General features: G+C 39.5%; 1 protein-coding gene across 2 annotated transcripts in view; it reads right to left on the bottom strand.

Annotated features, from left to right (window-relative positions):
* The window catches only part of RXFP2 (relaxin family peptide receptor 2), a 60,267-nt gene that overhangs the window by 21,944 nt on the left and 21,934 nt on the right, over window positions 1-16,389 (bottom strand). For both annotated transcript variants that reach the window (XM_070520469.1, XM_070520470.1), the window contains 6 exons: window positions 15,495-15,566; window positions 7,090-7,161; window positions 6,407-6,478; window positions 4,711-4,782; window positions 3,419-3,490; window positions 495-566 (listed from right to left, as the gene is read on the bottom strand). In XM_070520469.1, the coding sequence (XP_070376570.1) occupies window positions 495-566; window positions 3,419-3,490; window positions 4,711-4,782; window positions 6,407-6,478; window positions 7,090-7,161; window positions 15,495-15,566 (432 nt within the window). The remainder of the gene's footprint in view (window positions 1-494; window positions 567-3,418; window positions 3,491-4,710; window positions 4,783-6,406; window positions 6,479-7,089; window positions 7,162-15,494; window positions 15,567-16,389) is intronic.

Raw genomic sequence — 16,389 nt, 5'->3', positions numbered from 1 at the left:
ATGTGCCAATTAACCAATCTATCTGCCTTCCCACCTCCATAAAAAAGGTAACCAGCAGTCACATTCTTTGGCCAATCAGAATACATTAGGCGCTCTTCCCTTTAGAATAAAAGTATTATTTTTTTTAGAGAGAGGGACATCAAGTGATAAGCGTCATTGGCAGAACAGCTAATTGTTGTGTAGCTGAGCACTTTCACATGCATTATCTCATTTCCTTGGTGATCATGTGATTAGGGACCAGTTGAGCAGAGAGAATGCACAGAAATGATGATTGCCCTCAAAGAAGGAGACCAGCTGGAAACTTAACTGGCAGCTACACATAAGGCGTGGCCCCGCCATCAAAATCAATAAATTCATGTGTGCATTTTCTAGTACTGCAGTTTCAGACCGAGGCTATGAATAAGACACTACTTTAAAATTCCTTATCGATGTTTTCTTTTGATTCCCAAATCTCTTGAGTTTCCCCTCATTTACTGAAGTCCCTGTATACTTACAGCACCGTGAGTGAGTTGCACGACAGGAAGGTGGAATTCGTAAGATATTTTATTCCATTGCCTTCCAAATCCCTAAAAAGGCATGGAGGAAAAATATTTTTAGTGTTTTTGCACAAATCATAGGTCTAGAGGCATTTTTTTTAATCACCACAACAGTTCTGAACTTTATTTTTACTTCATTCCAATTTATTTTTAGTTCATTCTAATTTTTATGCTTCCCTTCTAATTTTTGAAGAGTTAGTATAATTAACATTGCGCTTCTTTTCCCCTTCCATTTAATGGTAGAACTTAATAAAATTGAGGGACAGGGCAGCCCCACATTTAGTGAGTGTCTCTGTGTTCCGGATACCATGCTATTAATTATGAGACTGCCGCCGTGATACTGTAACTCCCAGGTATTGGGCTTTTACACTATCAGGTGCTGTTCTGAGAGCACAGCACAGCACTCCTGCTAAATTGGAGTTATTACCCCCTCAATTTAACCTACAAGGAATCTGAGGCTCTTGGAAATTCACTTTTATTCTGGTCACACAGCTAGTAAGTGGTGGAACTGAACTTCTAACTCAGCTCTGTCTGAATCTATAGCCTAGACGCTAAGCCGTGGTGTCATAGATCATTATCTTCTCACGTTCCCCCAACATCAGGGAGATATTTTTGTCTCCATGTTGCTGAAGGAGAAAGTCAGGCCAAAGTTATCTTCCAAATACTGAATGTAGAGTCAGGGTACGCATCCCCATCTGTGTGAGGGAAAGCGACCGCTCTTTCTACCACGTCTCGGTGGCGTTGATGCTGAGCGCAGCGCTGCTCAGAGTGTGGCTGGGACCTGGGATGGGGCCTCAGTGTCACCTCAGAACTGATGAGAAAGGCAGATTCTCGGGCTCCACCCAGACCTATTGAATCATAAACTCCATGGTTGAGGTCCAGCCATCTGCCTTAAGTCTTTGCGTTGTTTACGATGCACGTTGATGCTCAAGAAGCACTGGTGGGGAGATTACATTCTGCCAGGTGACGCCTCAGGACAGTGGCATCCCACACACTCAGGGAACGCCTTCCGGAACACTCTGACATTAGTGATTCCAGCAGTGCCAAGGAATGAGTGAGACTCGACTTTTCTGGCAAGTCTCCTGACTTCTTTTTATAGTCAGCTTCCTACAAGCTTCCCCATATATGACAATAGCTATTCTGCTGCCTCTGAGCCTTTCTCACGTTCACACCAAAATCACCAATCCTTTTGTCACTTCCTTTTACATCCTATTTTAAAGTCATCTTGGAGGTCTTGTAGGAACTCAATATTTTTTTCACTCTTAAAATACAGTGATTAAAAAATAATAAATACTGTACTCTTTTGAAAGTCCAAATATCGTTAAATAGAATGGGGAAAATGTTTTTACATCTAGTAAGTATAAAACTTTGGAATTGTGAGCCATAGTCCTACTCGATAGCAAGTGGGGGAGGAGAAGCCCAGCCAGGGCAGGTTTCTTCTGCCTCTAAGCTGGGGCAATGGGGTGTGACCTCAGCTCTCTGTCCTCTTAGCTTAAAGGCCCTTTCGCATTTGTGATGAGGCAATCTTGCTACCTTTATGTTTTCACCAGGTCTATTTTTTTCCCTTGTGTTTGCGGAAGCCTAGAGTGAAAATGAGTATCCTAGGAACCCAGGGCTGCGGTGTGGTTCCGGACCTCTCTGCGGCTGATGCCCATTCTGGGCAGGGGGAGGGCAGGCTGGGGCTCTGAACTTTTCCTGTTTCTTTCCCACTGTGAGTGTGTACCTGTTTAGTTTCTAAGTATTCTTGTCACCTAGTCTTAACGAGTTTTATTTTTATGTTTTTCGGACCATTATTTCCTTCTTGAACAGTGGCACCCTTATATGAAACTTCTATTGCCTTAAAAGCCTTTTGATAACAGGTATATAAGCACATACAAAAAAATGAAAGTCAGTAAGTGAACACAAAGCCACCTAATAGTGTTATAAGCAGTAATTTTGAGGCGAGTCTAGAAAGGATTAAAGTTGAGGCACTAAACTTTCATCATTTTATGGGTATGACGAGAAGAGGTCTGGGGGATGATGATACAGCTAAGATTTTCACAGGGCAGGAGATCGCCGCCTGTGACAGTCCTCCCTGTCTCAGGGGACTGTGAAGGTGAACACACCAAGCAATGGAGGGTAGTGGTGGTGAGGTCATGAAGTAACTTGAATGAATGTTTTAAACATGTTTTGGTTAAAAACTAACAAGGAGTGGAAATGATTTACATATCCATTTAACAAGGGTTTGTTGAGCACCTGGCATGTGCTGATCATTGTGCCAATGCTGGGGTATAACATCACAAGGTAGGTTTCTGTCCTCACTGAATTTATAGAAGGTAGGGGACAAACAAGTAAACCAAGGGTTCTGAGAGGATAGTATGGAGAGATAGATGTGCAGTGTAGAAAGTGGGTGGTGTGGTAGAAGTTCATTCGTGATGTAATGGGAGCACAGAGGCAGCCACTGGAACTGGTTGGTGCATCAGGGATGGCCTCCTGGAGGTGGTGTTTAAGCTGACTTTTGAATGAAATGTTGGAGTTAGCCAAAAGAATAAAGGAGTAAGACTTTTCAAGTTGAAGGAACAACACGTGCTCAGGGAAGTGATGGTAGGAGCAGTAGTTTGGTGATCTGGAAGGAAGATGTGTGAAGAGGAGGGGCGGGAAAGAGACTAGATGGAATGAGGGATATAAAATGAGGGGTTTTGGGTGCTCAAGGGGGGAGTTTGGACTTTACCCTCACACTTGTGGGAATTCTCAAAAGATTTTTAAACCAGGAAGTAAAATGATGAGATTTCAGTTTAGGAAAGAAGATCAGAGGTGGGCTTTTCATGTAATTGTGAACTAACTTCAGGGCTAGTTTCCTTAATCTGGGCAAATAACAAATTAGCTCCTAAATGCGTACTCACATCCAGTTGAGTTGAGGCATTTGGGCACACATCTGCTTGGGAAGGGCTTCTAAGTGGTTATTAACCATAGACCTGTATGTGAAGAAGATACTAATTAGGAACAAGATAATACGCCACTTTAAACTATTTCCACAATTGGAAACTTGCATGCTAAAGTCGAAACATTAGGATGAAGAATATAAATATAACTACCTCTTCAAAATGGTCTCTAGATATGTGTATGGCACAGATAAGGGAACAGATATCAAAGAAACTATAAATGCACGAGTATGATATATAACCTAGGAATAAATATTAAACAGTTTAATTTTATGAGATGGAACAAAAATATATATTGGGTAATAATTTTGAAGTTTATGGTAATTTTCCTCGTAAACTTCAAATCCGTAATCATTTCCAGCATCATACATCCAAAGTTTCTTCTTAAAGGAAACATTAATCATTTAAAATATTCAAGGGCCACATTGAGAACTGATTAAATCTAAGAAGTGATAGTAGGAAGCATTTGGAGAAAGAAAACAACTCATAAGCATGTTAACCTGCATGATTAATTTATGATATTGTGGTCCCTCTTGAAAAATGGAAAAATAATGATGCAATACTATCAACTGTAAGGGAACAAAACAATCTCCTGCTGATAAATCATTCCAGTGCTTAATAAACAGTAAAAATGTAACAGCTCTGTTGATAGGACAAAGATTTTGGGAATTTTCATGACTTTTGCTGGGAAAAGGCACATTTTCCTCTGTTAAAAATGTAGTTGAAGAGGCCAGCCCCAAGGCGTAGTGGTTAAGTTTGGCACATTCCACCATGGTGGCCCAGGTTTGCAGGTTTGGATCCGGGGCAGGGACCTACACCACTCGTCAGCCACGCTGTGGCAGTGACCCACATATAAAGTAGAGGAAGATTGGCATAGATCTTAGCTCAGGGCTAATCTTCAGCCAAAAATAAATAAATGTAGTTGGAGCTGCACTCCTGGGAGAGTCTAATAGATTTAAGTGTAGTTAGGAGATAAAAATGAGTACTATCTTTGTTCAACCACTGCAAATAAAAACATACTTTAGGATTAAAGGGAATTAAAGGAGATCCAAAAGAAATCAACTGGTAGACTTAAAATATACCATGAACGATGGCTACGAAGTAACAACAGTAATTATGGCTGGAAATACAGAAAAGGTTTTGATCAATAAAAATTTTTGTGGGCTTGATTTTTTTAAAGCCCTTTTAGTAAGTTAGTGTAGGTGTCATTGCAATTTAGAGACAGATTTATTGAAAGGTGGATGAATACTTACAGGAAAAACAAGGAATTTAATCCAGTAAACAACCGCTGTGAAATTCTGGTTATTGGATTGTCATCTAGAATTCTGACAAAAAACATCACAACCAATTCCAGTGTTAGAGACATTTGTGAAATAAAACCAAGGAAAAAGAAAAGGCCCATGATGATGCTGCCTCCCCCATACCCCCCACCTGCTCTCCTCCTTCATGTCCTTCCACGTGTGGCTCAGATCTCTCTTCCCAAGAGCCTTTCCTTCACCCTGTGGTTGGAGCAGCTCTTTCCTCCGAATTCCCACAATCCCCACCCCAGCGCTTATCAAGTCCATCCTGATTGTATTCTCTCCCTGCACCCACCTCCCACTGGACTTAAAGACCCAAGTTACATCTTTCATCTCTGGGGACCTGGGTCCAGTGCAAGCTACACTTATTGACTGGCTGAATATGGGTTCCATAAGGGCTTTCACCCACTGATTAACAGAATGAAGAAGGAACAAAAAAAACATTTTTAGGAAATCACAAACGGTTCTTTGATCTTATGGTGTTTAAATGATGTCTTTATTAAGGTCTGTACAAACAAACTCATTTGGAGCTTTGAGGGAGAAAGAGTGAAAATGTTTATATATTCAAATCACTATTTTTAAATATAAATGAGATTTTCCTAAAAAAAGTTAGACCAAGAGGAAATAGCCCTTCCTTTCTCTTGTTGCCTTTGAAGCCAGGTACCATTTCCTCTCACTCTCAGAGGTCCCTTAGGGTAGGATTTGGAGAAGGCAGCTACAGTGGGCACCTCCTACATGCCAGGCACTCTGTGTGTGGCACTTTGTGCTGTGTGACTTAATCCTCACAACATTGCTCTTGAAAAGGAATTATGATTATAGCTTACAGATGGGGAAAAGGAGGCTTAAGAAGATTAAGAAAGTTCCCTGGAACATTAAACATAGGGCCATGGCATGCACAAGGGTGTGGATGGAGCTGAAGCCCTGGCTTTCTGCACTAGACCAGGCTGACCTACAGAAAGTGGGCAAATTGGCACAGAGGGCCTTCTGACTGCCCCTCGTTCATTTTCCTGATGAGAACACAGACACCATGTGAGACTCCTTGGGATGAAGCTGGTGGCCTAGAAACTGGTGAAACACCACAAGCTGCCATATTTTCAGACTTTTCTGTAAGTGCTCTGGGCATCAAGAAAATCCTTAACTTGCTTACTTCCGAGGTCAGTGGTTTTCAACAGAGGGCAATTTTTCTCCCCAAAGGACATTTGGGAATTTGGGGGGCATTTTTGTTTGCAACAATTCTGGGAACGAGTACTACTGGCTTCTAGTGGGGTAGAGGACACAGATGCTGCTAAACGTCCTAAAATGCACAAGGCATACTCCCTCCTTCCCCCATCAAAGAATTGTCTAGGCCAAAATGCCAATAGAACTGAGGTTGAGAATTCCTGCTGTAGGGGAACACTGGATGGATGGATGGCTTAGCACGCCTACCACTGGGCTCAGAAGGCCACCTGAAAACGTGTAGCATGGATTTCTTTTCACACAACTACCGTTTGGCATGCCATTGTCTGAACTGCTTGGGTAAAGTGCTCGAGATTATGTGAGAATCAGAAAAATAAGTATAATAAACAAGATAAATAGATGGAAACTGTGAGCATTGATGTCTATCATTAAGACTGTGATCCTTTACGGGGGAGGGAAAAATCAGAATACTTACAGCCATGTTAGCTGATGTAAGTCTTTGAATACTCCAGGTCTGAGAGTTGTAATGCAGTTGTGGTTGAGATATCTAAATATAACATGATGAGTCAATTAGGCAAATTCAGTACTCCATTTTACTCACATATAATTAGACTAGGAGCCGCTGATGATGTTGTGAACTATGCACATCTGTTTTGGAAAGCGCTCTACTGGTGAGCAGAGGGGGAAAAATCAAGGAACAGCCATGGGATCCAGAGGACCACAGCCTAGTGAGCGGCACAGCAGGGCCAGGCCCAGGAAAGCGGCTGAAAACAGTGTTGGGATATTATGGTATGTTTGAGTATAAGAGCAGAATAAATACACGGAGCAACTTTTGCTTTTGTCCTTTTTGGTTACAGCCTTAATAGATGAGCATCTTATGAAAGTACATAGGTAAGTTAGCAAGTGTTAGAAAAAATAAAATACTGTGGACATGACCCAAGCTGGAAAAGACAGGGTGAGGGCAGCCTTTGTATCTGTCTTCTGGTAAAACTAGGAATCTTTTACTACTTTCAATATAATAACTAATATAAGTAGTTGGTGATAACCTATTCCTTTCGTTTCTCTACAACCAAGTCAAGCCTTAAAAAAGCACTGTTCTACCTTTTTAATCTTTACTTAAAATTGTATTCATAATATAATTATAAAGAAGTTACTTACAATATTTGCAGATTATGTAATCCAAAAAATGCTTTCCTGGATATGTGTCTAATACAATTGTGCTGAAGATACCTGGTAGGAATAAGATAGAAGAATCATGTGATTATGGTTTATGTACTTTATCAGGGTGTTGAATGTGCACTCCACTTTTTTCACCTGAAGACAATTTGTGAAACTGGCTTATAAATTACCAAGTCTCATTCCCATGTTGGGAGGCAGAGGCATTGCTAGTGAGGGATAATTGGACCCAGCCGATGCATGCTGTCACCATAGCACCCAAGCAGTGAGATTGGGGCATCTCTGATTTCTACCAGCGAACTCTGATGTGATGTTTCTGAGGAAGGAACTAGTCTTGTTGCTGCAAACTGAAACTATGGTGGCCTTCCTGTTCTGACTTGCAGGGGTTGCTCACCATGTGAGACTAGCCGCTCTCTCACTGCTGAGCTGTCTTATATTTCAGCCCAGAGTTCCACCTTCTCATTTCTCTTCATTCTATTCCCATGAAAAAGGGAGAGGGCAAGTCTTATTCTTTTCTACGTCAAGATGCAGAGTGAGAAGCACAAGACAGGTTAGAGTTAGTGAGGTGCTCAAAGTCACAAATGGCATCAACAGTTGAACTGGAGCTGGTATACCAACTTCAGCTCACAGGATCATGACGTACTTAACCTCTGACACGATTTAGCAATATGGAATATAGTACTGATCTGATAATAGTACTGTTGGGAATATCTAAGTAAATAATTTCCATTTCCTGTTCTCATTATACAGTGGGAGGTTAGCCCTTCTGAATTCATATTTCCTAAAGGCCTTTTTAGGGACAAGAACTATCCACACCAATAATAGTAACTAACGACTAAATAGTGTTCTTTTTTAAGGCTTTTGTTTGGCAAGCATTTGATATATGTTGAGAGTTTCTTTTTTTTAATGCTTTCTTTGGTGAGAAAGATTGGCCCTGAGCTAACATCTGTTGCCAATCTTCCTCTTTTTTTTTTTTCTCCCAAAAGCCCCAGTACGTAGTAATATATATCCTTGTTGTAAGTCATTCTAGTTCTCCCATGTGGGACGCTGCCACAGCATGGCTTGATGAGTGGTGTGTAGGTCCGCGCCCAGGATCTGACCTGGCGAACCCTGGGCCACCAAAGCAGAGCACATGAACTTAACCACTCAGCCTGAATGGCCTCCATATCTCTTAATTTGACTTGATTTAGTTCCTAAAATATTACACAACACTTTCTTAACTGTTATGTTACTTTCCTGCAAAACTATTGGTAGAACGTGTGCTCTGTCAGCATCTGGCTGTACTCTGAATTTTGTTATACTACAGCTATTCCCTAGCAGAGCTTCCCATTTGGGTTATGAATGTGCTCCAGTTGTGCCAGAATATCGATGCTCTCAGCCCTCCAGGTAGCCAGGCAAGGCTGAGGTCAGCTGCCAATGGTTATCAGCAAACCCATTTTTTACCCCAAGTGTTGAACAAATATTGTCATTTTCTCTGTGTATCACCATGTGGAAAAAGTTGATACTGCAGGATACATGAATTACATCCGTAGTTATGCGCAAAGCATTAATTTCAATCCTACAAAGTAAACTTGAAGCCCAGTGTGACCTTGTGACGTTCCAAATCCCCTCCCCCTGCACCGTGTCTATGAGAAGATGCTTCACGTTGCAGCATAAATTCTGCTTTTGGTTTAAAGTTCTGCTATAAATAGAATGAACCTATATAGATCAATATCTGTTTTAGCATTTTCAGAGCCGTTAGAGTGATGTAATGAAAGTTAATATGATGAATTATGTTACAATAGCAAGTGAAAATAGAAAAAGCGTAAGTATATTGAAGTTCTTCTTAAATATAAAATTTACTACCTAACTAGAGCTATTTACATTTTTTTCAAGATAACTAATTCAAAATGTGCAATGCACGTTTTATCTATGTGTTGTCAATCTAGAAGAGACAAGTGAAGTCATAAATTATGATTTGACCTTGTGCTTTTGATCTGTGTGACTCACTCGATGTGTACAGCCTATCTGCCTTCACTGACATGAGTTAAGACTCCAACTCCTTAAATAATAAACAGCCTTTAGTCTTCTACTTAGTCAGCTTGCTGGCACCCCATAGAGAACTAGCATCCCAAGTCGCTCATCTCAGATTTAGGCTGCTGAATTTTAACTTGATCCTCTAGCATCCGCTTTCTTCTTTGCAGAATAGTAGCTTGGTGAATATGAGGGAAAATTCGGAAACATGACAATTTGGCAAGTGGTGTCCTCTTTGTATTCAGAGCTGAGATATGAGCCCATTTTGTATACTTTACATTGAATGGCTTTTCTAAGAACAACTTACTGGTTCATGAATTCCTGCTGTTTCAGCTGTCAGGACTTTTCAAGCAGAAACGCCAGGAATTTATGTACCTGAAACTAAAGCAAATAAATGCTTTAATGACATGCATGTTTATAGGCTATTTTTTGATGCAACATTTTGTATTCATGAGCCAGGCAGACTCTTTGAATTACATTTTGTTGCCAATGATTGCATTAAACAAGAACTCAGTTTAAGAAGAAATTCCTAATTTATACAAGGTTTATGTTACAATGAGGAGGAGAACCGCTGTTGGTTTCCTTGGTAGCAGAGATAAAGTATTATGGTCAATCTCATAAATTATATTTTACTTCTCTTAAATTGCTTTCCCCCAATGGTAGAAAGGCTTGATATTTTAAAAGATTATTAAAATGAATAAACCGATCTATAGTAAAGGCATTCAGATAAGTTGAGCAATATTTATTTATCTGGCAATTAAAATTTCATTTTGATTTAAAAATTTATTTTTCTAGTTGTCTAAATGAGCTCAACTCCACTGTGTTTATATCTAGAGCATTCCAGACCAGAGATTCACTTAACATTAAATACAATGGTCTCTTAAAATATAGCCCAATACAAGTTAAACTTACATATTGACTTTATTACCTCAATACAATCTAAAACACATATTCGTGCATGTCTTTTCCCTGGTCAAAAAGAATAAAACCTAGATTCTTTAGCCTGCCATTCAATTGTGACTCAATGACCTCTCCAGCGTGTGTTCCATCAGTTCCTCTGGAAACTCTTTCTTTAGACAGACTGCTCTGTCACTCTCTTCTCAATATCTTTTGAGTGTTTCTTCTTACATTTCTTTGTTCTTCCTGCTCAAGAAGCTCCCCACCTTCTCTTTACTCCAGTGTGTTAGTCCTACACATCATTCCTTCAACAAATACTCAATGATTCTCATATATGTTTCAACATATGCAACAGTGAGGGGCTGCTGGTGGTGGTGGTGGTACATGGTACTACAGAATAACCAGAAGGACCGTCCAACTCAAAAGGAGGAATAAACTGATAAATAGTACAGTGGTCAATGAGGGGTTTCTTCAAAATTCAAGGATGAATGCAGGTGGAGGGGTCACAAAAATTGGATCATAGTTGAAAGAATGACCTAGGTCATTTTCAAAACTCAGATAGTGAAGAATATTATGGGAAATAGAAATGTATTTCTAGTTATATTTTAGAGACAAGAAAATGTTAAGGAAAAGCCAAACCTGCTGTATGGGACTTGTTTTATAATGTTGTGAAATAATATAAAAATGTAAATTCTCAACTCCTACATTGTTTTCATCTTCTCATTCAAATAAGATGATCTCAGGACTGAAGTGAATAGAAAGGATATGCAGTAGGGCAGTTAAAGCCCAAGATGGTAGAACAGGTTAATCGGAATGAGTTAAAGCCATATGGTTTGGATAATTTCTTCTAACAATTGAGAAACACCAAAAATGAGAACTCGGAGTCAGGATCGATGACTGAGGAATCTGAAGGAGGGAAGACAGCTGGAAGATTAAAGATGGCAAATGCAGTTTTGATTTTTCAAAAGGGGAAGAAGTAGATTTCACAAGCTATAGTTGGAGAGCTCGATGCTGGTTCTGGGTGACATCATAGGACAGGCTACTAGAATGCTGCTTTGTGAACACCTCAAAGACAGTGAACAAGGCAGTTCACAAGAAACCAGGCACGTCAGACCTACTTGATTTTCTTTTTTGAAAGACTGATCAGACAAAAACATGTGGTTGACATCGCATATATGCATACCAGGCATTGATCTAGTGGTTTTATGATGTTTTTATGGACAAAATAAAGCATGATATATGTTATCTGAAGGATGATGAAAGGATCTGGAAAGATGGTTTGGCACTGCCTTCTTCAATATTTTACTCCATGACTTGAGTGAAGAAGGTTCCTTTTTTTTTTTTTCCCAGATGACAGAATGCTGAGAGGAATAGCGAACGTGTTGGATGATCCGAAAAGATCTTTACAGTCTGGTAAGAAAAGCTGAATCTAACAGGATGAAACTGAATAGGGATAAATTTGAGGATCCACAACCAGCTCTCAAGTGCTTGGTGCACAAGTACAGGATGGAGAAGCCATGACTTAGCAGTAGCGCATATGGCATGAGATAGGAATTTTAGAGGCATGAGCACTAGGAGTTAAGGCTATGAAGTAGCCACCAAAAGAGCAAATGTAACCTTGGGGCACATGAGTTTAGAAAGGAAGTGTTGCCATCTTCCCCAAGTTCTGCCTTCGCTGTGTCACACTGATAATATCACGTTTATTCTAGATACTGCATGTAAGGAAAATATAAGTGAACATATGTAGAGTCGTGTGACAAGAATGATGAACAGATTTAAAACCAGGCCCATTGGGGTAGAATTTAAGGATTTGAGGCTGCTTGGAAAAGAGACTTTTAGTGGGGTGCAGGGTGATAGCCAGCTTTAAACACCTGAAGAGTTATGTAGAAGATTAGTTGGTTGTGTTCTGATTGGTCTCATGGGGGTAAATCAAAGAACGATGGGGAGCTTTAGAGATCCCTGGGGCAGTAGTAGAGTTATCTGATGGGACAAAATTTACTAGCATATTGTTTGAAATTCCATACCCTCAGCACCTCCTAATTCCCCTCCTGTTTTATTTTTCTCCATAGTCCTAATCACTATCTAACATACTATGTATTTTTGATTTGTTCTCTATCTTCCTCCATTGGAAGCTAAACTCCACGAGGAGAGGGCTTTTCATAAGTGTTGTTCACTCAGTATCCTCAGTGCCTGGCACCTCATAGGCATCAATGAATATCTGTTGAAAGAAGGAATGAACGTGTGTGTTTTGCTAGCTTATGCCTTCCTGATGTCTGTTACCAAGAGTTCTAGGATTGTTAATCTAGCTCTTTCCTTCCTCTGACACCTTTTCCTTGAGATGGTTTGGGTTTTGCTACTTTGGCTATTTGGGCTATTATAATGCAGAATTGGGAAGCAAAATGTAGGAGTAGAAGGACAGGAGAGACAATAGCTTGGCTGAGGCTGGGGGAGATTTTTCTGGAAGTTTAAAGTGGCAAGAGGAGCTGAAGAGTGTGAAGAAAGGGAATGGGAAGAAAGAAGAGTTAAGGAAGGACTGCTGAGTATATGACCTGCTTTAGGATATCTGAGTAATGCTTGTAAAGAACTTGAGTTACTATTTTCAAATTGAAGTTTGGTTACTGGATGTTTTCATCAACAGTAACAATATATACATTTTTTTTGGTGATGAAGATTATCCCTGAGCTAACATCTGTGCCAATCTTCCTCTACTTTATATGTGGGATGCTGCCACAGCATGGCTTGATGAGTGGAGTGTAGGTGCATGCCCAGGATTCCAACCAGCGATCCCCAGGCCACTGAAGCAGAGTATGCAAACTTAACTGCTTTGCCACTGGGCCAGCCCAACAGTAACAATATTTTGAGGCTGGACCATGTGGGTATGCTTCCAAAGGATCATTGTCAGAGGTTCAGCTTTGAGGCCAAGCTATAATATTTGTTAGCTAGCTGACTTTGGGCAAAAAAACCTCTTTTCTCCAAGGGTGGGTTTCCTCATTCCTGAAAGGGATCTAACGATGTCTACTCTACTTTGCCGACTTTGAGGATCAAAGTCCAAGTGAGAATTCCACGTGTTGGAATTCTTTGCAAACTTTGAAAAGTTATATACAAATGTAAGCAATTCTGTTTTATCCCCTGTGCTGTACCTTGCATATTATAGACACTTAGTGAATGCTTCCCGGTGAGAGTCTTATAATCTCTTTTCTCTTAGTCTCTGGGAGAATCAAATTGTCTGGAAAGCATCAAAAAGCAGCTTGCATCGGGAGAACACCTGCTGAATGGTATTCAGGTTATGATGTGGTACCTAAGTTTTCTCAGACAAAGTAGAATTAAACATTTACTCGGACAAGTTTCCAGCTGATCTGGGCAATGAAGGTTAATTCCTACTGGGAAAAATTGGGGACTAAATTGTTGAAGTTAGTGCTTTCATATTCTTTGCTTCAGTAGGCTAGTAGACACCATGAGAGGTAAATATTGACATAGAGCAAAGCTATGGATTAGCGGTTCAGGGAAGGACTTGGCATGTGAAGTCTAATTTTTATTCTCTTTGCTTGATCCTCTAGTGACCCCTCTGCCTCCTCATAAGTCGGCTTTCCCCAAATCAGGGGGCAAAAGGTATAGAAGGGAGTTCTGCATGGGGCAGGACAGTATGTACTGGCAGACGACTCAAATACATGCCAGAACAATTTATTTCCACGTCTAGGTTTCTGGTTATTGTAAAATAAACACTGTATTGAGCATCAGAGGATATGGACTCTTCTTCTGGCTCTTCCACTAACTAGTTGTAGAATATAGGTAAATCATTTAACCGTTGCAAACTTTAGTTACCTCGTGAATAATGAGACAATTTAATTAGAAATTCATAAAACTTCTATGACTCTAGATAATAGAGTTTAAACAGCTACTCTAAAACATGAATCTTTTTCCTTCCTTTCTGCCAGTGCAATTTTATTTTTCCTCCCTGGAGCATTATTCAGGAAGTGAAAGGATAATATTGACTCAGAGAATGAATAAGTTGTGATTCTAAGAATTTCCAGTAAGACTAGAAGCAGTATAGTTAGGATTTCTTCTCTAGACGAGTCTGGAAACCCAGAACCAACACATAGCTACTCCTATGTGACAATAACAACATGACCACGTGCTCCAAGATGGAGCGGAAGGTCCTTTCTGCAGATGGGATTTACAGAGCCTATAATCAAACCCCGGTTCACGAACTAGTGGACTACCCGACTAGTGGACTTCCTCCAGTGACTTCCTTTCTTGCATAAAGGAATCTGTCTATAAATTCATGAACAATACAGAACTGTTGGTGGCATTTCAAACATGTGTTTGTCTAGTATCAGCAAAGAATCAGATTATTTTTATTCCTAGATTTTTAACGTATTTTAGATTTCTAGAAACTTTATTCTTTGTGCTGAGCGCTGAAGGATAAAACAGTAAGATGATGGTACCGCCAAAGGGCCTCACAGCATTACCTTACCAGTTTTTTAATCTAGTCTAATGACCATCTTGGCAAGCGTAGAATCTTGATCTCTCCATTATCCCAGTGACAGGGCTCAGAGGGACTGGCCACAGTAACCAAACTCACAATAGGTTAACTATTCTCAATTTCTTTATTTAAATAGGAGGTATCCCATTCCATGGACAGGAATGTTCTTGTTCCCTATCCAAGGTAACTTCCCAAATACTTTAGTATGAATAATTTGGGAAGTTAATATAGTCATTATAAAGCCGCTTGGTGAACAGGGAATCAAAGCAAAGGGAATCTCCATCTTGATATGGAAGAGCATCAAAAGATAGCTCACGCAAGTTGTGGTGGAGATCACCAATCCATCCAGTTCTCCACTAGAGACTCTCTCTAGGGACTTTATCCCCCAGATCCTGATTTTCTTTCTTGGACGATGCTGGAAGCATTGTTCCTCACTGGCTACCATTTCTTCACTGCTTACTATGACCCATTTATTAAACTTTTCTTTCCTCAGATAGGCTAATATCACTGATTTCACTACCATCAGGGTTTTGCTCCTATTATTCTGGGAGACAGTCCCCATCCTATCACTAAGTGTTTTAAATGATCTGATAGTTCCTGTCTATGCTAACACTCTTCTTCCACATTAAAAAGTGCATCTAGCACCTCTGAATCCGCAATGTCATTTTCTAAAACATATTGAGTAAAAGCATGGAACTATGTACTTTCTTATTGAGATGCTTCATCTCAACTCCAATTTAACTCTAAAACAATTTTAAATAAAATCTGTTCAGCTACTTTAAATTACGAAATGGAAAGATAATATGGAATGGAAAGACAAATGGAAAGAAAAGACTTTTCAATGCTTAATTTTCTAATCTTAATTACATTTTTAAAAATAACTTTAATGATAAAGGTAATCAACTTCATGTTTCATTTTACTTTTAGGTCAAAAACATCTTAAACAAAACATTACAAAGATTTTCCCATAAAAATACTGTTAATAGCTACTTACATCTTTTTAAGTTCTGTGTATTTGACGAAAACTTTATCTGGAAGACTGTGAATTTTGTTTTTCTTGAGAGACCTAAAATAACATGTAAAGCAGACTTCATTATGGGTTTTATGATGAACCAAACTCTCCTCTAGAAGTGGCCTGCTTGAGAAGAGAACGTTTGATGGTGCTCCATGCCACTTCACACACATTTGAAAGTGATTGCCGTAACTGAAAACTTTCTCATGTGAGGAGAAAAAGTCCACAACTCCAAATTAAAGCAATTTGAAAATATCTGATAAGTTTATCCAGTTAGTAAAATAGACTGGAAAGTCTGCAGTGATTTAAATTTTTCTTGTACTCTCTGGGTAATTTAACGAAACACAACAAACAAAACCAAAAAGCAATGAAAATCCTAACCAAATTATGTGTGCCCAAATTGTGAAACGACTGCAAATTCCTGAGGCTCTCAAAACATTTATTCAAAGTCCAGAAAGACTTGCATGATTACGAGACACCTAGTTTAATGGATCTTTTATACCTTGCAGTCTCGGACAAATTACTATTAAAAACGAGATAGAATAAGTGAGTGCTCCTCGGTTTTTTAAGTTTTACTTTTAATTTTATAGTATTGGCATATTAGTATTAATACGTAAATCAGAAAGAAAATGAAAATAAGAGCTCCAGACAACAGAGATTTGTGAGCTAAAGGATAACCCGGCTAATCTAATATACAGAGTTTAAAACATTTTCTCCTTGGAGAAGCAGCATGCAGAATTCTCTGATGGCTGGTGGTTTTAAAGAGAATTTCTAGTTTAGTATACGAGTAACGTAAAACAGAACAAAGAGAGATTAGATTAGATTACACAGTTTTCATGTGACTTTAGGGGCAAATATCACCAAGAGTTGAATTCTA

The sequence above is a fragment of the Equus asinus genome, chromosome 11 (assembly GCF_041296235.1).
Source record: "Equus asinus isolate D_3611 breed Donkey chromosome 11, EquAss-T2T_v2, whole genome shotgun sequence".
In the NCBI taxonomy this organism is placed as follows: Eukaryota; Metazoa; Chordata; class Mammalia; order Perissodactyla; family Equidae; genus Equus; species Equus asinus.
This window is presented reverse-complemented; position numbering and strand designations above follow the sequence as displayed.